Source organism: Oryctolagus cuniculus, chromosome 9 (genome assembly GCF_964237555.1).
Source record: "Oryctolagus cuniculus chromosome 9, mOryCun1.1, whole genome shotgun sequence".
Taxonomy (NCBI): domain Eukaryota; kingdom Metazoa; phylum Chordata; class Mammalia; order Lagomorpha; family Leporidae; genus Oryctolagus; species Oryctolagus cuniculus.
In genome coordinates this window covers 52,296,719-52,323,637 of record NC_091440.1, presented here as the reverse complement: position 1 = coordinate 52,323,637, position 26,919 = coordinate 52,296,719, and the positions used below count along the sequence as shown (strand labels likewise).

The window sequence follows — 26,919 nt, the reverse complement described above, 5'->3', positions numbered from 1 at the left end:
TGGAATGAACTTGGTATAAGTGATAACCATTTTGATGGAGGTGAACATTTTACATTCTTGAGGATGTGTTGGAACTGAAGAAGGTATTCACTCAAATAATATTTCTAGGGATTCTTTTTGTTGTTTTTTGTGATGCACTGGAGGTTTGTTGGGCATCATTCATTAGTACATGAAATTCTTTTATTCCTGAAAGGATGAAGGCAATCATTACACTAATTCCAGACTTATCTAACCTAGAGTAAACACTTTTAGCTAATCAGATTATGATAAATATTTATTATATCCAATAATCAATGTTTATTGAATACTTGCAATGTAACAGGCACTTTGTATGCATTTTATCTCTTTTAATCCTCAGAGCAATCCTATGCCGGCAGTCCATTAGAAGATAATAAGGGTTAGAGAAGCTAAGTGCCCTTCCAGTATAATGCTGCTAATAAAGGGTGGAGCCAGGATTCAAACCTGTATGTCTAACTTCCATGGCCATATCAAACTCTGTGACCATGCTGGGTAGTAAAACGATGAAATAATGGTCTCTCACTTTACTCAGATATGAATGCATAAATACATAAAAGGCAACCATGTCATGAGAACTGCAGAAAATAAATATGCAAAATGGCATGCCAGCACAGAGGTGGGAGGCAGCAATTTTGTCTAGGTAAATCAGACAGGGGTTCACAAATGTGATATCCCAGGCAGAAAAGAAAAGGAACATTCAAGGCTAAGAGCACAGTAAGTAAAAAGGCACCAAGAAGGAAATGATATTAGCACATTATGTAAATCATGCAAAGTTTGGTATTGGGGTAGAGGTGCTGTGGCACGAGCATTAAAATTAAATATGGCAATGATCTGAATTTACTCTGTTGAATAACTGAATATTAAAATAGTTTGTAAGGATCAGGGAGCATAAGTTAGAGGCTAAGTGACTGAGACAGGACTTACGACTTGCTGAGCTTTAAGCTAGGTCTATTTCTCTAGATATTTTAATTACTTTGTCAGCATCCTTCAGAACACATCCCTTCTGTGGATTTTTTGTTTCAGGTCAACAACTCCATGTGCATTTCTGCTAATGCTTCATTATTATGCTAACTGTATTTTCTTTGTTGAAACTCTATATTATAGTGTGTTACTATATATGGCAGGGTATGATTTGGCCCTGCCGAACTTTGGGCCATTACCAGTGGCTTCAGATTGAACAGGGTTATTTTGAGGTCACACACTGATGCTACAAAGGATTGAATTATTTATGGCTTTAATATTCACCAGTGTTTCTAGCTCAAGATCCAATATACCACTGAATATTGTCTGTCAACAAAATACTGCATCTGTTCCATTTGTTGATGACCGATAAAACAAAGCAGTTTGAATTGCTGCTTTGACTCAGTGTGGGTTGAATTTCTACCCCAATAATTTTGATAATCATAATAATAGCAATATATATTTGTATTATTTATAATAAATAGCAATATTTGTCAGATGCTAATTAGCATGACTTATAAATGCATAAACTTAAACAGACATACCAATATCTATGGGCATATGTATATAATTTTACATATTTACTATATTTATTTTTGTACAACAGAGATTGATTAGAAGAAAAATGTGTCTTACTCACTTACTAGCTATAAGCCCATTGTGAGATTTCTGTAAGAAATCAGAAAATACATTTTAAAAAAATGTAAATACTTCCTTCTTCTATCTCATCTGGCCCTTTTTCTTTATACTTGTTACCCTCAGCAAAATTAGGAAAAATGGATATTAGTTATTATGTGAGCAGAGGAGGAAGAAATATTTTTTGAATTGTGACTAAAAATCCTTTTTATAAAGGAAATATCTGAAAGTAAATATATTGACAATTTTTATAGAATTAAACTCTAGAGATGGAAAGCTGTTCAGAGCTCAATTATAACCATCTTAAAAACATATTTTTTAAAATTGTCATCACCAAAACATTTCTCTCTGAGCACTGACTCTGAAATGGGTCTTTATATCCTCATGGCAGGTTTTCCTTTGTCATAATCAGACAGTACAAGGCATTTCTGGGAACAGCACTAGGGATGGAGCATCTTAAAGTAATAATTATTTTTCCACAGGGACACCATGCTGGGAATTGCATTGCTGACCGAAAACTTGGCATAAAATAAATCACAGATATGCTCAATAATATAGCATAAAGCAAATATTGAGCCATTCGGCAGACTAAGGGAAATGATGAGGGAAATAAGAGGCCTAGCAAGAGGGCCTGCCATACAATAGGCAATCCACACACGTTAGTTTCTCACAACTGGGTTCAGGTCACTTTCAAATTGCTCCAAACTTTGTGATTTAAAACAATAATAATAACTTATTCTGTCTCGTGGCTTCTGTGGGTCAGGAAATCAGAGAGGGCAAAACAAGCTCAGTTTTACTCTGCTCCACAACATCTGTAGCCTCAGACACAGGCCCTGCAGGTTGAAGACTGGGGCCTCTGAAGGCTCATTCACTGACCTGACTGGTAGCTGACAGTGATTTTTGGTGGGGACCTATCTAGGGCTATTGGCTGGAATATCTCACATGACTTCTCTGTGTCACTGAAATTTCCTCAAAACATAGTGGTTGGGGTCTAACAGAAAGCACTGATTAGCTAGATGATAGCCAGCAAGCTAGCGGGATCGATAGACAAATAAGTAGGATATAGTAGGAGAGAGAGACCACAGAAGCTATCTGACTACCTGTGATTTAGCTGCAAAATAATGGTCAGCAAAGTTACAAAGATTCAAAAGGAGGAAACATTAACCCTGCCTCTCATCAGAGCTACATGGATGTCACACTGTAAGAAGAGCATGGGATGGGATATATAGTGGTGTAGCTATCTTGGGAAAAACCAACTTGCCAACTTGCCAGTCACTCAAAATAATATAGTTGTAATTTTGATAATAGAAAATAAAAAGTTTAGAAGATTTTATAATTCAACTATACAAGAATTTCAACCCTCTGAATAAATGAGTTTTCGAGAAGTAAATGATCTGAGTAGGACCATTCAACTGTGTTATTTCAGTGTCAAGAGTTGAATCCAGGTTTGCTGACTCTCACCTCTGCCCAACACTTCCCTTACTGTATGCTCACTTGACACTCTTCTTCATGAGCTGACCTGTATCTAAAGATTTTTCTTGCAAAGTGAGCATCGATGTTAATCAGATAGTTTTGAATGACCATAAGTGTTAGAAAAAATAAGCTTTGAAAAGTAATAACTACTTGTTGTTAATTACTAAGATATTTTGGGCATAAACATAAATGCAAACTTGCTTTATTTCCTCTGAGCTTAGAAAATTTCACTTATAAGTCCTTTATAGCAAAAAAATTAGTAGAAGTGACACCTGGCTGGTGAGGCAGAGGTCTTGTATTTTTAGCCCTGGAAAGTCAGTGAGGAGGGTTGGGCCATGAGAGCAGGATCTCAAAGCCCAGTTCAACTTTTTTGGCCTACAAACATCAATCCCATCCAAGCATGACATGCCAGCTAGTGCCCTGACAGATGGGCAGGGATTTTTTTTTTTTTTTTTGACAGGCAGAGTGGACAGTAAGAGTGAGAGAGACAGAGAGAAAGGTCTTCCTTTACCGTTGGTTCACCCTCCAGTGGCCTCTGCGGCTGGCGCGCTGCGGCCGGTGCACCGAGCTGATCCGAAGCCAGGAGCCAGGTGCTTCTCCTGGTCTCCTATGCGGGTGCAGGCCCAAGCACTTGGGCCATTCTCCACTGTACTCCCGGGCCACAGCAGAGAGCTGGCCTGGAAGAGGAGCAACCGAGACAGAATCCAGCACCCCCACCAGGACTAGAACCCGATGTGCTGGCACTGCAGGCAGAGGATTAGCCTATTGCGCCGCGGCTTTTTTTTTTTTTTTTTTAAGGGGTAAGTAAAGAAAGAAAAATCTACTGTATAAGAGGGCTAATCACCTGGAATGAATTGCTTAGATTAGTGCTCCTGGAAGAGTTATAGGAATGGAAGGAGGAAATTAAATAACTGATGCCTGGCCTCTAAGATTTTGATGCAAGATTTTGCAGGAAAAGATAAGATGGTTCACATAATTTAGTTTTTCCTAAATTTTTAGTATCCACAAGCCATGCTCAATAATTTTGCCACATCTGTATACTTCCTGTGTTCTTGTTTGCTTAATATATGTTTTGGGTCACTTTTAAATATCTCAATGTGTTTTTACATAGGAAATTAATTATTCACTACTGTGAATAATTTGTCACTCATAGAAAATAACCATAAAAATTAAACAAAATGAAAGCAAATAAAGCAATATTTTTTTAAAAGATTTATTTATTTATTTGAAAGTCAGAGTTACACAGATAAAGAAGGAGAGGCAGAGACAGAGTGGTCTTCCATCCTGTGGTTTACTACCCAATTAACCACAATGGCTGCAGCTGGGCTGATCCAAAGCCAGGAGCCAGGAGCTTCCTCCGGGCATCCCAGGAGCTACAGGAGCCCAAGGACTTGGGCCATCTTTTACTGCTCTCCCAGGCCATGGAAGAGAGCTGGATCAGATGTGGAGCCACCAGGACTTGAACCGGTGTCCATATGGGATAGCAGAACTGCAGGCGGCAGCTTTACCTGCTATGCCACAGCACTGGCCCCAAAAACCAATATTCTTAAAATATAGTTATGCTTTGTTGTCCATATGTTATGTTTTTATTAAAAATGGAGTTTGGTAAGGGTTAGAGAGATATTAGAAATAATCACTTCAAACAGAGACCTCCTCTTCGAGGCTTGAAAATGAATTGGAAAGGGGATTAACTTTGTCTCCATGGGACTGATTCAACAAATAGGTATTTGGTAAATGGTACTTAATGGTCCCCAACTCTACTTGTCCCACATTTTGGCAACCATTTACTGGTTAAAAGCATGGTCTGAGTGTTAGACAGACAAAGGGGTTAAATCCCATCTTTGGGAGTGGGCATTTGGCATAGAGTTTAAGGTGCTAATTGCGGCATGACTTGGGATGCCAGCATATCATGTCAGAGTACCTGGGTTTGAGTGCTGGCTTCGCTCCCAATTCCAGCTCTCTGCTAATGTGTACCTTGGGAGGTAGCAAGAGATGGCTCACCCAGGTGAGCCCCTGCCATTTACATGAGAGATACTGAGTTCCCAGCACCCAGCTTTGGCCTGGTCCAGTCCTAGCCATTGTGGACATTTAGGGAGTGAACCAGTGGATGGGAGATCTGTCTCTCTGCCTCTCAAATAAAATCAATAAATCAATTATCCAATCAACTCCAGCTTTACCACTTAATGACACAATCACCTTTGTAAGAGTAATTGTACTATCGGGCCGGTGCTCTGGCATAGCAGGTGGGGCAGCCACCTGCAGTGCTGGCATCCCAAGTCCACTTCCGATCCAGCTCTCTGCTGTGGCCTGGGAAAGCAGTGGAAGATGGCCGAGGTCCTTGGGCCCCTGAGCCCATTTTGGAGACCAAGAGGAAGCTCCAGGCTCTTGGCTTCAGATCAGCCCAGCTGCAGCCATTGCGGCCATTTGGGGAGTGAACCAGTGGATGGAAGACTCTCACTCTCTCTCTCTCTCTCTCTGCTTATGACTCTCTGTAACTCTGTATTTCAGATAAAATAAATAAATCTTTTAAAAAAAGAGTAATTGTACTTCTATACTTTTATTTCCTCATTTTTTATTCGGAAATATTTAGCATATTCAATAGATTTTGTTGTGATGATACTGAAGATGATGATAATGTGAAGAGTATATAGGGTTCTACAGAAGGATCTGGATTACTGTTATTTATTTACGCGTTGTCTACAGCTTGTCTAGAAAATGCAGTTTAACCTAACAGTTCAGTTTGTTTTAACCATCCATATTATTTTGGCATTATTGTTCCTCTACAGATCTGACTAGTTTCTCTACTTCTTTGCTGCTTCTTTTTCCTACTGTTTATTGTCATTGTTACTTAGGTTCAAGCTTTGAGTCCCCCCCCCTCCCTTTTTTTTCTTACCCTGGACCTTGAATCTTGTTCAATTTAAAGATTTTGTAAGCAATGTCTTATAAGATGATTCTAAAACTCAGTATCTCCAAATCTGTTCTTCACTTCTATAGAGCCCAAATATCTACTTGATAATTGGCATAGCATGTCACTTTCAATTCAGATTTAGGTTTAGAAACAGCATATTCATGTTGTCCTCTTCCCCTTACCAATGATCCCTCCATTCTTCCCATTTCTTATGAACCAAGTGCATGTGCTTTGGAGTCAGAATATTTTGGAATCCTGCTTTACCATTTACCAACTTAGCAAAAAATTACTTGTCAACTACATATATGTGAGTATGTGCGTGTGTGTTAAAACTTTCTATTTCTTTAAGAGAAGTGGAGGGAAGAAGAAATAGTCTATAAATAAATGTAGATAACTTTAAGTTTTATATTGATCTGAGAAGGGAATATATTTATGTGTGTATATATATGGATAGAGAAAGCTCACATCTGTGGATTCATTCTGCAGATGTCTAGGAGAGCCAGAGCTGGGCCTGTCTGGAGCCAGAAACTGGTAACTTAATTCAGGTTTCTCACATACGTGGCAGGAACCCAAGGACTTGAGCTATCACTGCAGCCTTCTAGAGTCTGCATGGGCAGGGATTTGAACTCAGAAGCTGGAGCCAGTTATCAATTCTAGGCACTCTGATTAGGGATGTGAGTGTCTTAGTTGCTATGTTAAACATATGGTTTGCTAATCTATTTTTTAGCTTAAGTTTCACCATTTAATTGACCATTCTAAAGGGAGGAGTTGCAAAAAAGGTGAAAAATAAAGCATTTTTAGATTTTCTCTCACATCCTTTCTTTTGAAATGTTAGTTCTAAATTTAATTCAAATTACTTAGAGAAGAGATTTTTAGTACTGAAATGTAAGTATCAAAAATAGGTATAAATGACAATGGTTCACCTCCTGGGGAGATCTGAAGAGGAGGACTGCACATTAGGTCAGGTGTCAGTGACAAGCTCTGAAAAGCATAAATGATCTGTAAAATATTTTGACTATGGTAATTTTGAGGAAGGTGAAAAAATAGCGGAAGTAATCTTGCAAATTTCGTTAACTGAGAAAATTACAGCAAAAGTCTACAAAGATTTTAGGCAGTTATTTCTTTAAAACAAATCAACCTGTGCAATGTATCATCAGATTATGTTGTGAACAGAAATTGGTATGGGTTTTGTCTTAAACAGCTTAAATGGCAAGTTCAGTGGCTCTAAGGAATATGGTAAAATTTAGTGCTTCAAATGTTACATGAAGTAACTAAAATGTATACATTATTATCTTGTGATGTGAAAGTAAAAATGGCAATTCCTTGTGTACATACTCTATGAAAAGGCAATTGTAAACTTTCTGGAAAACGACAATGATTTTTCTTGAAGGTAAAAAAAGCAGAAATTAAAATGTATCCAGATGATACATTACATTGTGATGATTCCTTTTTTTTTTTTTTTTTTTTTTTTTTACAGGCAGAGTGGACAGTGAGAGAGAGAGAGACAGAGAGAAATGTCTTCCTTTGCTGTTGGTTCAACCTCCAATGGCCGTGGCTGGCTCACCGTGCTGATCCGAAGGCAGGAGCCAGGTGCTTCTCCTGGTCTCCCATGCGAGTGCAGGGCTCAAGCACTTGGGCCATCCTCCACTGCACTCCCGGGCCACAGCAGAGAGCTGGCCTGGAAGAGGGGCAACCTGGACAGAATCCGGCACCCCGTCCAGGACTAGAACCCGGTGTGCTGGCGCCGCAGGTGGAGGATTAGCCTAGTGAGCCGCAGCTCACTGTCTATAACTCTACCTGTCAAATTAAAAAAAAAAAAAAAGTTGGTGGAAAATGGAACTATAACAAGTTCACTTTGGTACAAAATTTTTGAAATCGATGTATAGTTTTTTCATAATATTCGTTTTCTATGAATTCTTTGAAGATTTCTCATACATTGATAATTAAAAGATAACACAGTTATTTTTTTAAAGAATTATTTATTTGAAAGCTGAGTTACAGAGACAAGTAGAGACAGAGAGAGAGAGAGAGGTCTTCCATCCACTGGCTCACTCCCCAAATGGCTGCAACAAGCAGGCCTAGGCCAGACCAAAGCCAGGAGCCAGAAGCTTCTTCTGGATCTTCCACATGGGTGCAGGGGCCCAAGGACTTGGATCATCCTGCTCTGCTTTCCCAAGCGCATTAGCAGGTAGCTGGATTGGAACTGGAGCAGCTGGGACTCGAACTGGTGCCTATATGGGATACTGGTGCTGCAGGCCGGGACTTTAACCTGCTGTGCCACAGTGCCAGCCCCAACAAAGTTATCTCTTAATTCTACCTTTCATTAACTTTTTGAGGTACCCCTGTGTGTATGTATGAGAAACCTGTTAGGAGAACTGGTTCATTAAGTATATGATCTGTAAGTTGGAGATCTAAGAACATTGGTAATATAATTCAATCCAAGTCCAAAATCCTCAGGATCCGAGGCAAAGGAGCCTTGTATAAATCCCAGAGTCTGAACACTGGAGAAACAGGGTCTCCAACGTTCAAGGACAGGAGAGGATACATGTCCCAACTCAAGGAGAGAGAGAGAGAGAGCAAGCAAGAGAGCAAGCATGAATTCACATCTCACCTATTTGTTCTACCTAGGCCCCTCAGCGGATTAGATAATTCTCAACCACAGGGCTGAGGGTGGAACTTCTCAGTCAACTGAATTAAATGCTAATCTACTTCAGAAACATCCTCAGTGACTCACCTAGAAATAATTTTTTTTACCAGTTCTCTGGACATCCCTTAATGGAGTCGAACTGATGCATAAAATTAACCACCACACATTTAAAGAAGGATATAAAATCATCCTTCCACCACCACCCAGAGATCTAGAGTAGTAACATTTCTTCATATGCCCTCTCAGTCTTTTTTGTTTATAACTCATTTTGCTTTTTATGTCTAATTATGCTCATATACTATTATGTTTTATAGTAATTGACAAAAATCACATTGATCATCTCTAATTAATTACTAAATAAAACACATAGTTCCTTCTATAAATAATTGACGTTATCTTTATGTATTTGTTTTATCCATGACTATCTCTTCATGTCTAGTCCCTAACTAAATTTTTGTTAAAATGACATTTGCATAAATAGACAATCAAGGACACACGTAAAATACATAGTTAACGGGGCTGGTGCTGTAGTACAGTGGGTTAACGCCCTGACCTGCAGTGCTGGCATCCCATATGGCAGCCGGTTTGAGTCCCGGCTGTTCCACTTCCAATTCAGCTCTCTGCTATGGCCTGGGAATGGAGTAGAAGATGGCCCAAGTCTTTGGGCCCCTGCATCCCTGTGGGAGACCAGGAAGAAGCTTCTGGCTCCTGGCTTTGGATCAGCCTAGCTCCAGCATTTGTGGCCATTTGGGGAATGAACCACTGGATGGAAGACCTCTCTCTCTCCCTCTACCTCTTCTTCTCTGTAACTCTGCCTTTCAAATAAATAAATACATAAATCTTAAAAACATACATAGTTAACAAGTCAGTTAAAATTACTTATTTTGGTTATGGAAATATGGATTCGCAATAATATAAGACCTCGGGTTTGGCTGGGTATCTTCAAAGCATTATAGAACACTCTCAAAACTGCTGACATGCAGCAGGCCAAATATCCCAGGATGGTGGAAAAAAGTAGTTTACCTGCAATGTGCAGAGCAACAAGCTAGGTGCTATCACTCAATTCCTGTACTCCCTGAAGGATTAAGGGCAGTGATTCCTACAGATTTGGGGTTGAACAGTCTATGAACTCCCTGAAGTCTTTCTTGATTGGTCAGTGATGGGACCCAGTGTGTTTCTTCTACAATGGCAAAGGTGGACTCTGGTCTATCTGGGGTATTGAATATTGGGAAATTAGGAAGTATGAGTTCCCACAAAGCTCTTAGAAAAGAGGCTAGCATTGAGATATTAACTATATGGGTGATCTGAGTTTCTGTGACTCAGGGTCTTGGCTTTTGCCTTACTCTTTTGCCTCTCCTGTAACTTAGCGAGTTAATCGTTACCAAGAAGTTGACTTGTAATCAAAAGGGAAGGCAGAGGAACTGTAAACTGAGGGAGGAAAAACTGGGGCTGATAAAGTCTGCATCAAAGGCATTGGGGGTAGAGGTTCAGCTCAGTACTTACTATAACTATCTATCTATACAAAAGTAATTGTTTTTGTCCTCATATTGACTGTAACTCTAAAAGGCAGGGCTTTTATAACTGTGCACTCATCACTGTATGGCGCCTGGCACATGACTGATGCATACAGTAGGCTCAATAAATCCCTTTTGAATGACTGGTTTATTCATCAAACTTCACTTTTTTAACATCTTTTATTTGTTGGATCCTATATTCAAATTAAATCCTTCATCAAAATGCAGTGTATAAAAAAGATAAGAGGAGGGGGCTAAAGCTGTGGCTTAGTAGGCTAAACTTCCATCTGTGGCGCTGGAATATCCTCTGGGCACAGTTTGAGTCTTCACTGCTTCGTTTCCAATTCAGCTGTCTGCTAATGAGCCTGCAAAAGCAGCAGAGGATGGTTCAAGTGCTTGAGCTTCTGCACCCACGTGGGAGACCGAGAAGAAGCTCCTGGCTTCTGGCTTCAGCCTGGTCCAGCCCCTGTCATTGCCACCATTTGGGGAGTGAACTGGTAGATGGAAGACCTCTCACACAGTCTCTGTAACTCTGCCTTTCAAATAAATAAAATAAATCTTAAAAAAAAGAAAATTACAATATTATAAAGTATGCTACAGTATTAGTACTTGCTTTTTGGAGATCTATAAAAGGCAACAAAAATACAAATAATAATACAAAAATATTCCTATTCTTATTCTCTAAGCACCAGTAACAAATGCATTGTTATAGCTGCTTCTTTTTTTTTAAAGAAATAAACTTCATGAGTAAAGCAAAAAGATTCCTTTAGCAATTATTTTTGTGCCCATTTCCTTTTGATTCCACTTCCACAGAATTAACCAGTACTGAGTTTGCTCTGTGCAACCTTAAAAATCTATTTTTATTGCTTTACATACATATAAGAGTACTTTAAAAACTTCTGGGAAATGGAATGAAAATATAAGTCAGTTTGGGTGAAAACAGTTTTTGAAATTATGCATACAAGCGTTCTTCAAAAATTTAAGAAAAACAATACATGGGATTATAATTTTTTGTACCAAAATAAACTTTTTTTTTTGGTTTTCCATAAACTTTTTGAAATAATCTCTTATATATATACATATATATGTAAGCAATTCACAGATTATCTTATTCTCTAGATGTAAATGGCTTATGCTTAAACAGTTTAATTTACTCAGAGGGGTGTGGTACTTTTATTGTCACTTAAAAATACTTTTTGCTACATTTATGAGAGGAGAAAGGCAGGTAGATAAAGCAAGAAAGAGAGAGAGAGAGAGAGATCCCACCCATTGGTTCACTTTCCAAACGGAGTTAGCCAAGGCTGAAGCTGAACATTGGGAACTCAGTCAAAGTGCTCTGATAAAGGATGCAGGTGTCCCAAGGGGCATCTTAACCACCAGGCTAAACACTGAGGCAAACACTCTCACTTTTCATTGTTAATTCTATTCCTATTTATCCATATTCCTCTATTTCAGTTGGAGAACTTTCTCCTTCTCTGAAATGATATAAAACAGAAATGAATAGTTTCTCAGACTCTTTTTTTTTTTTTTTTTGACAGGCAGAGACAACAGTGAGAGAGAGAGACAGAGAGAAAGGTCTTCCTTTGCCGTTGGTTCTCCCTCCAATGGCCGCCGTGGCCGGCACACTGCGGCCAGTGCACCTCGCTGATCCGAAGCCAGGAGCCAAGTGCTTCTCCTGGTCTCCCATGCGGGTGCAGGGCCCAAGCACTTGGGCCATCCTCCACTGCACTCCCTGGCCACAGCAGAGAGCTGGACTGGAAGGACAGAATCCAGTGCCCCGACCGGGACTAGAACCCTGTGTGCCGGCGGCGCAGGCAGAGGATTAGCCTATTGAGCTGTGGCGCCGGCCCTCTGTGTCTTCTATTAATCAGTATTTCTGACACCAAATAAAAGCTCTTCTGCCATCCTTAGGATTTCTCACAAATTCAGCTCATTGTACACTTCATGAAAATTTTCTGTACATCAGTGATTAATCTAATTAAAAATGAAAACCCATTCTTCCTCTAGTCAGCTGTTATCATTTTCTATGGCACTAATTTATTAACATAGAATACAATTTCAATTTGAAATTTTTGATGTGAAATAAATTAGGATAATCCATATTTTCCATTATTTTTGAGTAATTTCAAACTTAAAGAAAAGTTTTTTTTAAGGTTTATTTTGTTTATTTGAAAGGCAGAGTTATAGTGAGAGGAAGAGGGAGGGGTAGGGGGGAGGGAGGGGAAGAGGGTTAGAGGGAGGGGGAGGGAAAGGGAGAGGGAGAGAAAAAAAAATCTTCCTCTGGTTCATTCCCCAAATGGCTGCAACAGCCAGGGCTAGGCCAGGCCAAAGCCAGGAGCCAGAAGCTTCTTCTAGATCTCCCACACGGGTGTGCAGGGGCCCAAGGACTTGGATCATCTTCTGCTGCTTTAGCAGGAACATTAGCAGGGAGCTGGATCAGAAGTAGAGCAGCTGGTACTCTAAACAGTACCCATATGCAATGCCAGCCTTCCACGTGGCAGTTTTACTCACTAGGCCACAACGATGACCCCAGGAAAAGTGTTTTTTTTTTTTAATTAGTAGCCAGGGGCTGGCACTGTGGTGCAGCAGGTTAACATCCTGGCCTGAAGCGCCAGCATCCCATATTGGCGCCGGTTCAAGACCTGGCTGCTCCACTTCTGATCCAGCTCTCTGCTGTGGCCTGGGAAAGCAGTGGAAGATGGTCCAAGTCCTTGGGCCCCTGCACTCACGTGGGAGACCTAAAAGAAGCTCCTGGCTCCTGGCTTCAGATCCGCACAGCTCTGGACGTTGCAGCTATCTGGGGAGTGAACCAACGCATAGAAGACCTCTCTCTCTGTCTCTAGCTCTCTCTGTAACTCTTTCAAATAAATAAAATATAAATCTTTAAAAAAAATGAATACCCAGATCATTCATCTGATTCACTCATATACAAATATCTGGATCATTTCCAAACAAGCTATAGGATGCTTCATCCATAAATGCTTTGGCAGAAAACTTACAAGGATGATAATGTTATCATATTTAAGAAATGTGTTACTGCATTTAAGGAAATTATAATTTTATTATACTATCGAATTTCTTTCTTTTATTTGAAAGGCAGAGTTACAGAGAGGCAGAGGCAGAGGCAGAGAGAGAGAGAGAGAGAGAGAGAGTGTCTTCTGTCTGCTGGTTCACTCCCCAAATGGCTGCAATGTGCCGATCTGAAGCCAGGAGCCAAGAGCTTCTTCTGGGTCTCCCACACAGGTATAGGGGCCCAAGGACTTGGGTCCTTGGGTCATCTTCCACTGCTCTCCCAGGCCATAGCAGAGAACTGAATTAGAAGCGGAGTAGCCAGGACTCGAACCGGCGAACATATGGGATGCTGGCATGGCAGGTGGTGCTTTACCTGCTTTGCCACAGTGCCAGCCCCTATACTGTCCAATTTCTAATTGATATACAAATTTCTACAATTGGTGATAAATAATTATCTGTTTATTTTTCAGGTTCAGGATTGCCCTTTATTGTCATGTCTCTCTGTTATATTAATCTGGAAGAATTTTGTCTCTCTCTTAAAAAGATTTTTTTTTTACATTGGTTTATTTTCACAGCCCAGGCTAGGTTTTTTTTTTGTAGATGCCACATTCTAGATTCATCTGCCCACTCCATTATGTTGAATTTGTTCCAATAAGCCTCTGTGCTTTACATGTAGACTGGAGTTTTTCAACTTAGGCACCACTGACATTTTGGGTCAGACAATTCTTTATTTTGGGTGCCAGGCTGTGCTGTGTATTGTAGGATATTAAGCAGCATCCCTAGCTTCTATCTGTCAGACACAATAATAACCGCAAAGCTGTGACAACCAGAAATGTCTCCAGACGTTGCTACACCTGGCCCAGGTGGAGGTGGAGTAGAACCACTGCCTAGCAGAGTTGAGAAAAGTCCAGCCAGTGGCTGTGTATAGGCCCATGGAATCATTCGGTGTGGCCCTGCCAAAGCAACCAGAGATAGGACTCAAAATTCAATAAATGCATAGCAGGCTGATTTTTAAGTTGATAATTTTGTATGGCCCATAAATGATGTCATAAATATCCAAATGGCCGTTGGCAGAAACAAGTTTCCCTCCCCCTGACTGGAAGCTTGATTAAATTCAGGTGAAACAATTTTGAGAAGGTTTTTTCTTGAAGTATATGTTTAATTGCTCTGTTATCCATAAGCATATAACATCAGATTATTCCATTATTTGTGATTCTAGCTTTGATTACTTGTTCAAGGCAGTGACATATATTTTTAAAGGTATGCTGTCTCTCAAAAGTAAGTTATGGCTTAATACATTGAGACCATGTGATGATAACACACTCCCTACCATTTTTTAACCCAGTGGTTTTTAGTATGTTCTGATGAACTTTGCCTCCACTGCAAATTATTTGTAAAAGTTATTTTTCTAATTTTGTCATTTGTTTTATATTTTAAAATTTCATCCTCCTACCCTTTTCCCTTTTACATTTTAGTGGCATTCTGTAGTTTCCCATTTTTTAAAAAATTCAACGTGTTACATGAATTATTTTCATTCTTTTTGATGTTTACTTTGTCCTAAATTTCTCTGGTAGGAATTCCACACTTTAGTCCATTCTTATAGTAAGGAAACTTAGCGTTCTGGGTAGCAGGTTGTTCAAAGTATTGTCAGCACCATGCAATGGTAAATCATACTGAATTATTTCATGTGAGAAGAATTATGTAAAGGCTTCACATTTAATCTGTGAGGCATTCTGGTAACTGGGATGGTCTATCATTTTGGTAGTTACCAAGTTACACTAATTGAAAACTCTAAGTAGCTGGCAAGATAAAATTCCATTTAACAACCAATACAATTATTTGAAATTTAATTTTGTGATACCTATTTAACCTCTAAAATGGTAATTTTTCCCCCTGGTTCTTGGACACGATAAAAGGCTCCTGTAAGTTGAAACATCTTCGTTGCATACGTATAACCTAAACATTGTATACTACAGGAAGTTGTAGGGAATAGCATGGGGTTACTTCCGATTCTGAAAGTCCTTGGAAGTAAGTTTCGTTAACATTATCTAAGCAATGTGTTTACAAATTTTAATAGTATCCGATTTAAAATCAGATTCACTGTCACTTTTGGAAAGGCCAAACGAAAACACCTCAGTTAAAACGAGAAAAATTTGCACATCCTCCTTTTCTGACACTGTCAGTTTCTTCCCCAGTCCCCAAAGCGTCTCTGCCCAGTTTCTTAGACTGCGCCAAGCCCGTATTTATGGTTTTAGCCTTCGATGAGGCAGCCTAGGAGCGACGTGAAATTCAGCCGCCTCCCGGGACTCAGCGGCTTGGGACAGCGCCACTCGGAAGCGCCTTTTCCCGGCCTCCAAAGTGAAAGACCCAGGCAGGGGGTGGAGCGAACTTTTAGGGAGCGTCTACCCGGCCCGCGTACCTTTCCGACTGCTCCTCTCTGATTGGCCAGCGTGGGTCTCAGCGGCCCAATCACACCGGAGCGTCCTGCACGCCGCTCGGCGCCGGCGCCGCGCATGCCTACTCGGGGGTCCGCCCCCTGTGCTTCAGGCCTCCTGGCACAGGGCACTAGGAAAAGGCTGGTGGAGCGAGGCCTAGTGGTGCCAGTGCCAAGTCCGCCGGGCCGCCTTGGGACAGGCCCGGTGAAAGGACTACAGGACAAACAAGCACTGACACGATGGCCGAATTTCCCCACATCGTCTCAGTGAAGCAGTTTTCCAGGGTTGACCACTCGGGTCCACGGTGGCCTCTGACAGGGGCAGTCTGATCTGAGGTGGGGGTCTGGAGAGTGCCCGTAGCCTCCGTGTTTCCGTTACGCCTGGGCGGGCCCCGAGGCGCGGTGAATGGAGCAAGTCTTGACAGGAAAAGAAACTTTTCTCGCACGCAGAATGGGCTGGGGTGGGGGGTACACCTTTCACTTGCACTGCACAAAACATGGCCCTACTGGCGCAGAACTGGACGCACTCCTTCCCGAGCGGTCCTCGGCCGGCCAGCGACTTCCTGTCCTGAGGTGACCGCCGGTTGGCGCTGGAAACGCGAACCTTACTTGCTGCTCTACAAAGCACCTCTCCCCCAGTTTCAAAGGCGTGAGACTCAGAAAAGTGACCCAATACAACACAAACGCAACGGAGGAACGGCAAAAGTCTCTGTAGTCCTTCAGCAGACGTGTCGTGCGATAACCAGCGCCCAGCCCGCGTTTGGCCCGTCACCGCCCCGGCGCACGGCGGCCTCCCAGCCCTACCCAGGCCGGCCCAGGCGGCCGCTCGGAAAACGCGGCGAGCGGAACCTGCACGCGGAAGCGCCGGCCGCACTGAGCATGCCCAGTTGCAGAGCCGACCACAGGAGTTTTTTTTTTTTCTTTTCTTTTCTTTTCTTTTTTTTTTTTTTTTGGTCTCAAGTAGGAGGCCTCCCCCCCACCCCCACCCCAGCCCCCCACCACCCCCGGCCTAAGCAGCTACCATGGCCGAGGTCCCCGGCGCGGCGTTGTCCCAGGCGGGATGGTAAGTGGTGAGTCCCGCCGGCCGCCGGGCCGCGGGCGCGGGCCGGGGCCCCAAGGAGGGTTGGGGTTGGGGGCGGTGGGGTGCGTGTCGGGGTAGGCGGAGGCCGCCGCCCACCCCCGGCCTCTCCCGGGGCCCTCCAGCCGGCTCCGCCCCCGGCGCCACGCGGAGCCGAGCGAGTACCCCGGCTCCCCTCGGGGCGGCGGCGGCCTGGGCCGCAGGCGGCGGGCCCGCGGAGAGACCGGGGGCGCGGGCAGAGCGGGCACGGCGGGCGGAAGCCCAGGCCCGAGCCTCCGGGGAAGAGCGGCGGCTCGATCGGCGCCCGCCGCCACTCCGAGGGGTGCTGCTGCCGCGGGAGGAGCGAGCGCGGCCGGAGCCACGGGCCCGCAGGAAGTTGTGGGGAGAGCGGAGCGCAGCCCGTGCGGCTGCCGGAGCCGCCGCTTGGTTCTCCGTATCTCTCAGGACAGGGTGGACCAGTGAGTGTGGAGCTGCCCTCGGCGGCTCCCACACAACTTCTGAGGCTGAGAATGACCGCATTGTCAACTCGCGGGGGCTGCTGCGGAGAACTTTTCTGGAAAGGACTGACGTTTGCTTTCATTTCTAAAGGGGTTTCTTGTCAAGAGTTTAGGATCTGAAAGCAATGAAAAAATAAAAATAATCAAGCGCCAATAAGCATTTTGTGGATCTCGGCCATTACGGTTGTAAACATTCAGTCTGATTCAGGCTTGCATGGGCACAGCCTGGGATCAAGGGAAGGGTAGCATCAAGGATGAAAAAGATCTGCCCCGGGTCTCTGAAATTACTACCTTAGTGAGAAGAGAGAGGGAAGCATTGAAAAAACGTCCAGCACAAAAACAGGGACCAACTGTGCAGACAAATGTGCTTTGCAACTAGAGGGAGAGCTTCCTAGAGAAATAGGTTTTGAAAGATAGGAAAAATCTTTGCAGACACACAGCTGCTGAGATGGGACGCAGTTAGGAAAGCGCCTGCTGTTCTGCAGAACTGACCCTGGTACAAGTAGTAGAGTGTTCACCTAGCAGTTAGATCAGAAAGATAACCAGGAAGCTGCTACTGCCTAAGAGACTTGGATTTGCTTTTCTGAATAAAGTTTCTCCAGAGAGTGATCAGTCACACCTGTGTTTTGAAGAAGCCGCTCCTGGCTTTCCAGGCACTGTTGTTAGCATTCGCTGCATTTTACAGGTGAGGAGACTGAGGCTAACTTTCCCAGCAGGACAGCTGGGAAGTAGTGAGGTTCAACGTGAAGCAGCTGGGTTCTGTTTCCAGACCTGGTGCTTTTAACCCTTACTGCATTTTTTCCGCAGAACGTGGTTGGCACAACAAATTGTGGAGTTAACTGTTTACCTTGCTCCGTTTTTTTCTTTTTACTGGAATCTCTCCCTTCAGTTTCTTTACCTCAGAGGCTGTCCTGACTAACCTTGGATAACTCTTCTATGGATTCCTGGTTCCTCATTAGCATGAGCCTCAGTTTTTTTAAACTAGTGCTTTCTTTTATAAACCCTATCTTCTGCTGCTGTTCTACATGAGCCCTCCTCCTCTAGAAAGGTGAGATCCCAAACACACTCTGCATTTGTCTTCTTGGGAATGCAATCTTTGGACATTTAAGCACCTTAAGTGCAGGGACAGGATCTTTTCTGTTGTAAGTAGGGCCAAAGAGTGAACTAGATGGTAGGTTTTCAGTAAAGTCCCATACTATTGTCCTTGGAATGCTCCTGCCCATCTGAATTCTCCAGGCAGCGCCTCTACAAAGGATAGAGTCCCTTCCTGCTTTGTCAGATTGTTATATTATATCCCAGCAATGTATTACAGCCTTTGCCACTTTGTATTGCACCCTGTCTGTTTACATTTTTTTTCTCTCCTTCTCGCCAGTCTGTGTTGCTTCTGTATGGCAGTGAATTGCAAAGTCAGTGGAATCTGTGGAGCTGATAAGACTTATCTTTTTAAGAGTTTGTGAGTTTTATGCAGCTCTTGCTGAGTCTTGAACAAAGAGACATATGTCAATTAAGACTTGAGGATTGCTTCCTTTCAGGTGGTTTGTACCGGTCTTTAATTCAAGACTTACTGCATCAAAATACAGAATCTCAAAGGTGAGGTAGAGAGCACTGGAAGGAGCATTTCTGAAGGAGTAGCAGCTTTGATGAAATTTCAGTTCTTACTCTTGAGATTCTATGTTTCTGTCAATAAAAAGCCTTTTCCTCTTAGTGCTCAAGTCTTTCATGTACTTATAGGATCTTAACAAAAGATGCTAAAAACATCTGAATTATTATTAATCTGTTCTGTGAACTTCATCTAACATAGCAGATTAGGGATTTAATTCTAAAAAGCTTATACTTCTTGAAAGTATGATCTTCAGTAGTGAAGAAGGTCTATATAGACCAATCTATTCAAGTTTATGTAACTTTTTGAGCACTTTTTTCCTCTTGTCTTTAATCATCACTATTCCCTATTCAAGATAATTTTAAAAATTTAAGTATATATTTAAAAAATAACTTCAACAGTAGCACCATAGCAGACTTTACAATGACTTTCTTTTCTTTTAACAGCCAATAGCACAGAAAACACAATTGGTCCTCCATAACCATACATCCTCCACCTATGAATTCATCTAACCTCAGATGTAAAGAGAACAAAAAGCAAAATTGCATCTGCATTGAATATAAACAGTTTTCTTACTATTCCTGAAGCAATATTACAACTATTCTCATAGTATTTACATTGTATTAGGTATTACAAGTCATCTAGAAATTTAAAATATATGGGAGAATGTGTGTAGGTCTTTATCTAAGTATACTAGATGAGAAAACCATGGGGTAAATAGAAGAAGAAGCACAATGGCAGTATGGGTTAGAAAATGATTATTGCTCTCTTGTCTTGAAGGGTCTGCCCTATTCCACCTGTTGCCTTGAGATAGCTCCTTTGAAGAACTGGAACAACTTCAGGGCATTTTGCTGGAATTTCTTTGTTTTTGGCCTGTCTAGTTGTAGGGCTTCTTTTCATATCCCATCACATAAAAGTTTCTTCCCAGACACATGAGTGATCAAGACCAAGTCAGCTTCTCATTCCAGAGCCTAGTACTGGGCCTTTCTAGTTTTTGTGGTTTCAGTTTTCCCAAGGACAGATCTGTCTCAGGAGATTGCTGGTGAATATTCTCAATCTTCAGATGAGAAACATTCTGCATTGGTATATCACGTTTATAGTACTGTCAGTTTAGCTGTACCTTCTCAGAAGATACATCTTCTCAGAAGATGCTGGTGGTAATAGTCATACAGTAAGAGTTTATATAGAAGGTATCAGAGATGTTGCTCCCTCATTCAAGCATAACTCTTGGGAATAGGTATATTTGTAAAGAATGTTGGAAGTTCTTTGTGAGGCTATATATTAACAGCAGGATATTTTTTCTTATCGAATTATAAAATAAGTTTTTATTACCATATTAGTTAAGATACTATTGAACCACTGTCTTGGAAAGGATCAACATTACTGACACCTTTTAGATGGTAAAGATCGTTAGAGGAAACCAGTTGCTTTTTATTTGGTTTTTAGAGGTGATTGGAGACATCCTTGTATTTTAAAATATTTCCTATATATTTAACAAGATTTGAAATTTTCTCTGACTTACATTGTTTATGAAATTAAATTATTCCAAGGTAACTAAGCCTTTGGCCTTTTATCTCAGAATATGAAGGCACTTAAAACGCTTATGAAAAATGAGATTAAAAGTTTATTTTAGTATGAACATTTAGAATCTATGCATAATTTTTTCATGGTATATATTTTCCATGAACTTTTTGAGGATCCCTTCTATGTAACATATTGCTTTGCTGCCTCTGTTGATATTGTAAACTGCTCAAAATGACTAGATATTCTGTTGACTCTGTAAGTGTTCAGGTTTTAAATTGGCAGTGATTTTTTGGTGACTAACCTATAAATCTAGTTTCAACTGCTTGTAGACTTGACTGCCTCCAGCATAAAGAAGGTATAAAAAGAAACTTGCTTCCTCAGCAGGTTGAAAATAATTTTTCCTTTCACCCAGCAACATTTGCTAAATCAACGAAAAGTTGCATAGTAACATTTCAGGAGCCATAAAAATATGACTGTATCAATGTATTTTGCCTTACATCTTTTTGTTTTGACAATACAAGAATATTGACAGTTTAACTTATCATATTACAGTTAAGTCACATCAATCTAGAAATTTTTCCTTTTTGAAAGGCCTATGATCTAGAAGTAGCTCAAGAGCACTTAACTTTCAGATAGTTTTTGGAAGTAGCAGGCTGTACCGACAATAATGCAAACATTTGCATGTAAAAATTTCAGAAACACTGTGAAGTTAGAGAATAAAGAAAAATGAAGAAGAGCGGTCAAATAATTTATGGTAATCAAGTATTAAGAAGGGTGTCAAATTAAAGATACTGATAGCACGACCCTTTTGCTTCAGATGAGAAACATTCTACATTGGTATATCATGTATATGGTAAAGATACTGATAGCAGAAAATAAACATGGTGATGGAAAGCAAGAGGAAGGAACTGTGTTCCAGGGCTGGCCAGAGAGCCAGTAGTACCTTGGTCCTGTGAAAGATTAGGGGTCCTACCTCTGCTTGATTGATGTGAGTCTGTGTATGTGTATGTGTGTGTACCTGTTCACCTTTCTGACATGTATTACAGTTTGATGGCCTTTAAAATAGTGACAGAGATCCTAGTGTTGTGCAACAGTGTTTTAAGCTGCCATTTGTGACTCTGGCATCCCATATTGGAGTGCCAGTTCAAGTCTCAGCTGTTCCACTTCCAGTTAGCTTCCTGCTAATGTGCCTGGAAAGGCAGTGCAAGATGGCTCAAGTACTTGGGCCTTTTCCATCCATGTGGGAGACCAGGATGGAGCTCCTGGCTCCTGGCTTGGCCTGACTAGACCTGGCTGATGTGGTCATTTGAGGAGTGCCTTTCAAATAAATCTTTAAAAAGTAGAGACAGAGCTATTCTCATTTCAGTATGGTGCTTTTGGAAGTATCTCTTTCCAATAATAAATCATAATGGCAAGAAGTATGTAACCCTATACAGTAATGTGTGTACTAAAATGTATTAAATATCGATGAATATAGGGTACTCTTGTATATAGGTTACTATGTTTATAGTTTGGATATAGCGATGCACAAGGCAGGCAGAATTTGAACATGTTATACTCTGGTATTTTATTTGCAGAGCACTGTTGAAACTTATCTGAGAGCAGTTAATCCAGACTGGAAGACTTTCCAGTAATAATGATGTATAAACAAGGTTTGTTGTGTATGTCTTCTTAGTATATAGTGTCTGGTCTTTGTCTAGGCAAGACATAAAGCATATTCATTGATGTACATATTAATGGGCATTGTTTGTGACAAGCACTTTAGTATAATCAGGAATAACCTTCTGTGGAGAAAGTCAGTAATTACATATTCAAAACTATACATCTATAAAATATATTAGAGAGGGGAAGGAGCATCATTCTAGACTTATTTTTGAAAGGAGGATTTTATCTTTTTGTGGTGGTGAGATAATGAAGGCAATTGACTAGGTAAGGGGAGAGTAGCATCTGAAGTGGTCCCATGGCATCAGGAGTCATGGTGAGCACAAAGGTCTGAAGGGCCCAGGGTGGCTATAGTACAAGAAAGGGGGCGGGGCACCATGTTGTGAATTAGAGCTGGGAGATGCTCAGGGACTGGGTCATGTAACTTGTACCTTGTAGGCTATGCTAAATTTTGTTTTTATCCTAGAGGTAGCAAAAGTCAAAGAGTTTTATTTTTTTTAAAAGGTAATTTAATTGGTTTCTTTCGACATTTTTTTTTTTTTTTTCAATTTGAAAGGCAGAGATATAGGAAAAGAGAGAGAGAGGTCTCCCAACTGCTGGTTTACTCCCCAAATGCGATGCAACAGCTGGGGCTGGGCAAGACTGGAACCAGGAACCAGAAACCAGGAACTCAATCCAGATCTCCCATGTGGCAGGGACCCAAGTAATTTGATCATAACTTGCTGCTACCCTCAGTGCACATTGGCAAGAAGTTGGAATCAGAAGCAGAGCTGAGACTTGAACCCAGGGACTCCCATATGGGATGCTGGTTTCCGAAGTGGTGTCTTAATGACTGTGCCATGTGCCTGCCACAGAGTTGATACTATAGTAAGTTCTGAGTTATGCTTACATTTGAAGAAAATGGATCTGGACTGGAATAGATGATGATGATGATTTGAGAGAGATTTAGGAGGCAAATTATAAGGAAAAGAGGGCAGATTGGTGCCTCCTCACATGGGGCACCAAATGTAAGAAAAGAGGCACAGAACAGAGAGGAGACAGAATACTACTCACAGCCAGACCAAATTTATTCAGAGAAAATAAACTGGCAGAGGTTGACCAACTGCCAGTGTGTATACAGATTGAAAGAACATGTGGCAGAGGGCCCAGACCCCAGTAGGCTGGGCTTTTTTTAATCTTAGGTGGACTGGGGTGGGAGTGTGGGGCAGTAGGTGGAGATGAGCTTTTCTATACTAGTTCTTCAAGTTTAGTTCACTGGCTTCCTAACCTGGGGAAGAATGCAGAGGGTGGGGTGGGGGACAGTACAGGATGTGAGACTAAACTGGTCCCTTGAAAGAAGGCAGGGGTAACAAGAACCTAAAATGGCTGAGGCTTCTGTCCGTGTTCCATTAATCCTGATTCTGAGTATAGATAAGGAGATGGGGCACAGGTTTCTTTCTTGCTACTTCCTGCTGGTATGGGGCATTAATGCGAGGCGGGATATCTATACTCTGGATTGGATGATTGAAGAGCAGTCTTGTGTTGTTCCTACATGATGGCTTGGGATGTAGCGGTCAATCGTTTCTGCAAGAACCTTTGGAATAAGTTAATTAAACATGGTAGAAATAAGAGCACTATGATTATGAGGACAAAAGGAGATATTAGAGATATTGCCCATGGTGGAAAAGATGGTTGAAAAGAGGAGGACAAAGGGGAAAATAGGAAAGCTAGAGTCCTGTCTAGTTAGTGGGAAGACAGGTGTATACCTGGTTGCCACAGGGAAAGAATGCTCCAGTTTTGTTTCCAAAACTAAGGACAGAGTTATTAGAGAGTCTAAGAAAGGTGCTGTTCAAACCAGGAGGGAGTTTTTCCATTTAGAGGCAAACAGAAACTGACAGGAGGGACTTGATAATAATTAGATGGGCCTTAAGGCCTTGCCAGGTATATATGAGGTCCAGACCTATTTATCTCTTCACATGTGGTACTGCATGAGATATCATAAGGAGGTGTGAACCTCCTTAGGGAAGGTACCCTGTTGACTTCCATTACTTAGCTGGCCTGAGATGATAGCTGACCTGCACAAGAGATTAGCATTGAATAGATGGCATCTCTAAAATAGTACTTTTTGATGGATTGGATATGGAAGTGACAGGAGATGTCCAGAGATTGACTTGTAGATTTGGAGCATGAATACCCAAATAAATTATATAGTGTAGTAGATAGGAACTTTGAGAAGATGATCACATTTTTGGGTATGGGTCATGAATCAAAGTTGAACATTATTTGAATATGAGATGCCTTTGAGTCATCTAAAATAAAATGTCACATAGACATTAAGAATTACTAAACTTGTGCTCAGAACCAACTACATATATAAATTTGGAGTCATTTGAGGGTAGCTGATAATTGAAGTAATACATGGATGACATCATCAGATATCATCTTCATTTGTGCTGTATAGTATGGTAACTACTAGCCAGCACATTTGGCTCTTAAATGCTTGAAATGTGTCTAAGTTCAAATGTGCTATTAATGTAAAATATACACTGGATAGGGGCTGGTGCTTTGGTATAGTGGGCTACACCACTCTTGTGGTGCCACCATCCTGTGTGGGTTGCTGGTTCTAGTCCCTGCTGCTCCACTTGTAATCCAGCTCTCTGCTATGGCCTGGGAAAGCATTAGAAGATGACTCACGTGCTTGGGTACCTGCACCCACGTGGGAGACCTGGAGGAAGCTCCTGGTTCCTGGTTTTAGATTGACTCAACTCCACCCATTGCTGCCATTTGGGGAGTGAACCAGCGGACAGACGACCTTTCTCTCTGTCTCTCCCTCTCACTGTCTATAACTCTACCTCTCAAATAAATAAATAAAATCTTTTAAAAAATGTGGGGAGCAACTGGGAGCAACTCGGACTAGACTAAGTTACTGGAATTAAGACTTATTCTATGCATCTGCTCTCGCACAATATGGCGCTGGGAGAGGAGGAAACAGCTTCTACACAGCTGCCTCCAGTTCAACCAATAAACTGTAGGACCTGCTCCTGATTGCAGGAGAGCAGCGTACTCAGCATGTGGGTAGCAGAGTTGGGATTGGTGGAAGAGGACTATAAAGGAGGAGAGAGACAACATGCACCAGGAACATCTATCTGAAGGAACACCTGTGCAGCCCCCGAGAGAGCCGGCCGGCGGTGTGGCGCTCCCCCGCGGAAGTGGGGAAAGTGGCAGGGGGAACCGCCCTTCCACGGAGGTGGAAGGGACGGTAGCCAACCCGGGAAGAACCAGCAGCAAACCCGGGGAGGGCCGAGCAGACAAAAGAACAGCGCAGGGTCCTGTGTCGTTCCTCCACGAAGACGGGGAGCGACATAATGGTGCCGTGACTCGGATATGAAGCCTAGGCAGGGTTTAGTGTCGTTCCTCCATGAAGAGGGGGAGCGACAAAAAAATACACTAGATTTGGAAGACTTAGTAGAAGAAAAATGTATGTAAAAATCTCATATTGATTAAATGAGTATATTTAAATAATATTTTAAATGTACTATTAAAACATTATTGAATTTTATCTAGTTCTTATTTTTAATATGGGCTTGTACAGCTGTGATCTAAGGAACAAGCTTTGAGTAAAATTAAGTTGAAGTACTGAGGAATTTCAGCAATTTACAAAATTAGTTTTTAAGGAAATGGCAAATAGAAGAAGTTTTAGAACTTACCAAAGGAGAATTATTGCCTCTTTTTTTTTTTTTTTTTAAAGATTTATTTATTTATTTGAAAGGTGAGTTACAGAGGGGCAGAGAAAGAGAGGTCTTCTGTCCTGTGGGTCACTTCCCAAATGGCTGCAGTGGCTGGAGCTGGGCCAATCCGAAGCCAGGAGCTTCTAGGCCTCTTACACAGGTGTAGGGGCCCAAGCACATGAGCCATCTTCTACTGCTTTCCCAGGCCATAATGGAGAGCTGGATTAGAAGTGGAGCAGCTGGGACTTGAATGGGCACTGCAGGCAGCGGCTTTACCCACTGCCACAGCATGGGCCCAGAGTCATTGCCTTTTCTAAGAGAAATGGATGTATCTAAAAGAGTTGCTTGGTAAGATTATTTGCAGGGTTGGTGTTGTGGTGTAGTGAGTAAAGCTGCCACCTGCAGTGCCAGCATCCCATATGGGCACCCAGTTCAAGACCCGGCTACTTTATTTCCAATCCAACTCTCTACTGTGGCCTGGGAAAGCAGTAGAAGATGGCCCAAGTGAATGGACCCTTGCACCCCCGTGGGAGACCCAGAAGAAGCTCCTGGCTCCTGGCTTTTGATTAGCCCAGCTTGGGCTGTTGTGACCATTTGGGGAGAGATCAAGCAGGTGGAAGACCTCTTTCTTTCTGCCTCCGCCTCCGCCTTTGCCTTTCTGTAGCTCTGCCTTTTAAACAAGTAAATAAATATTTAAAAAAAAAAAAAGATTACTTGCTTGGTATTAGTTTATGAACTTTCTGATATTAGTGAATAAAAGCAGTGTTTTAACACATTACAAATTTAGATATCTTAAGGTTTTTTTTTTTTTTTTTTTTAAAGAGATCTTCCCTAAGTCCTTTCACCCGCACTGTTTATAAAATCTAAAACTAGCTTTCAGGAGGCAATCTGTCATGAATATTAAGTGAAGAGAAACATTTTTATTTTTCTAAATTTCCAATTGAGACCTTGAGGAGTTTGCAAATTAATAAAGGTGAATTTTGGAAAATACCTAGTGTGAAACATTAAATATGAATATTGATAGAAAAACTTGCTAAATAAATTAAGCCAATATTTTATAATAGATTTGGAATTGATTTAGTTCAAGCTTTGTTTTGAGAGAAAAATGGGGACATATGTATGAGTGTCCAGAAGGAGGGAGGTTCTTGTGATAAAGTTAATGAAAATAATTCTTTCTTTGCCATAACTATATTCAACTCTTAGATATAGAGAAATAAGTAACTATTTGGCTTTTCTAACTAGCTAAAAT

General features: G+C 41.6%; 2 protein-coding genes across 4 annotated transcripts in view; one reads left to right on the top strand and one right to left on the bottom strand.

Moving 5' to 3' along the window:
- The window catches only part of LOC108177021 (protein enabled-like), a 102,629-nt gene extending 84,155 nt beyond the window's left edge, over positions 1 to 18,474 (bottom strand). For both annotated transcript variants that reach the window (XM_070048733.1, XM_070048734.1), the window contains exon 1: positions 15,588 to 18,474. In XM_070048733.1, coding sequence (XP_069904834.1) covers positions 16,559 to 17,260 — 702 coding nt within the window. In that variant the 5' untranslated portion in view covers positions 17,261 to 18,474 and the 3' untranslated portion in view covers positions 15,588 to 16,558. The remainder of the gene's footprint in view (positions 1 to 15,587) is intronic.
- TDRD3 (tudor domain containing 3) overlaps positions 16,539 to 26,919 on the top strand; it is a 196,508-nt gene continuing 186,127 nt past the window's right edge. For both annotated transcript variants that reach the window (XR_007920946.2, XM_008260040.4), the window contains exon 1: positions 16,539 to 16,665. Coding sequence is in view for 1 of the 2 variants with exons in the window: in XM_008260040.4 (XP_008258262.1) it covers positions 16,625 to 16,665 (41 nt within the window). In the remaining variant the exon portion in view is untranslated. The remainder of the gene's footprint in view (positions 16,666 to 26,919) is intronic.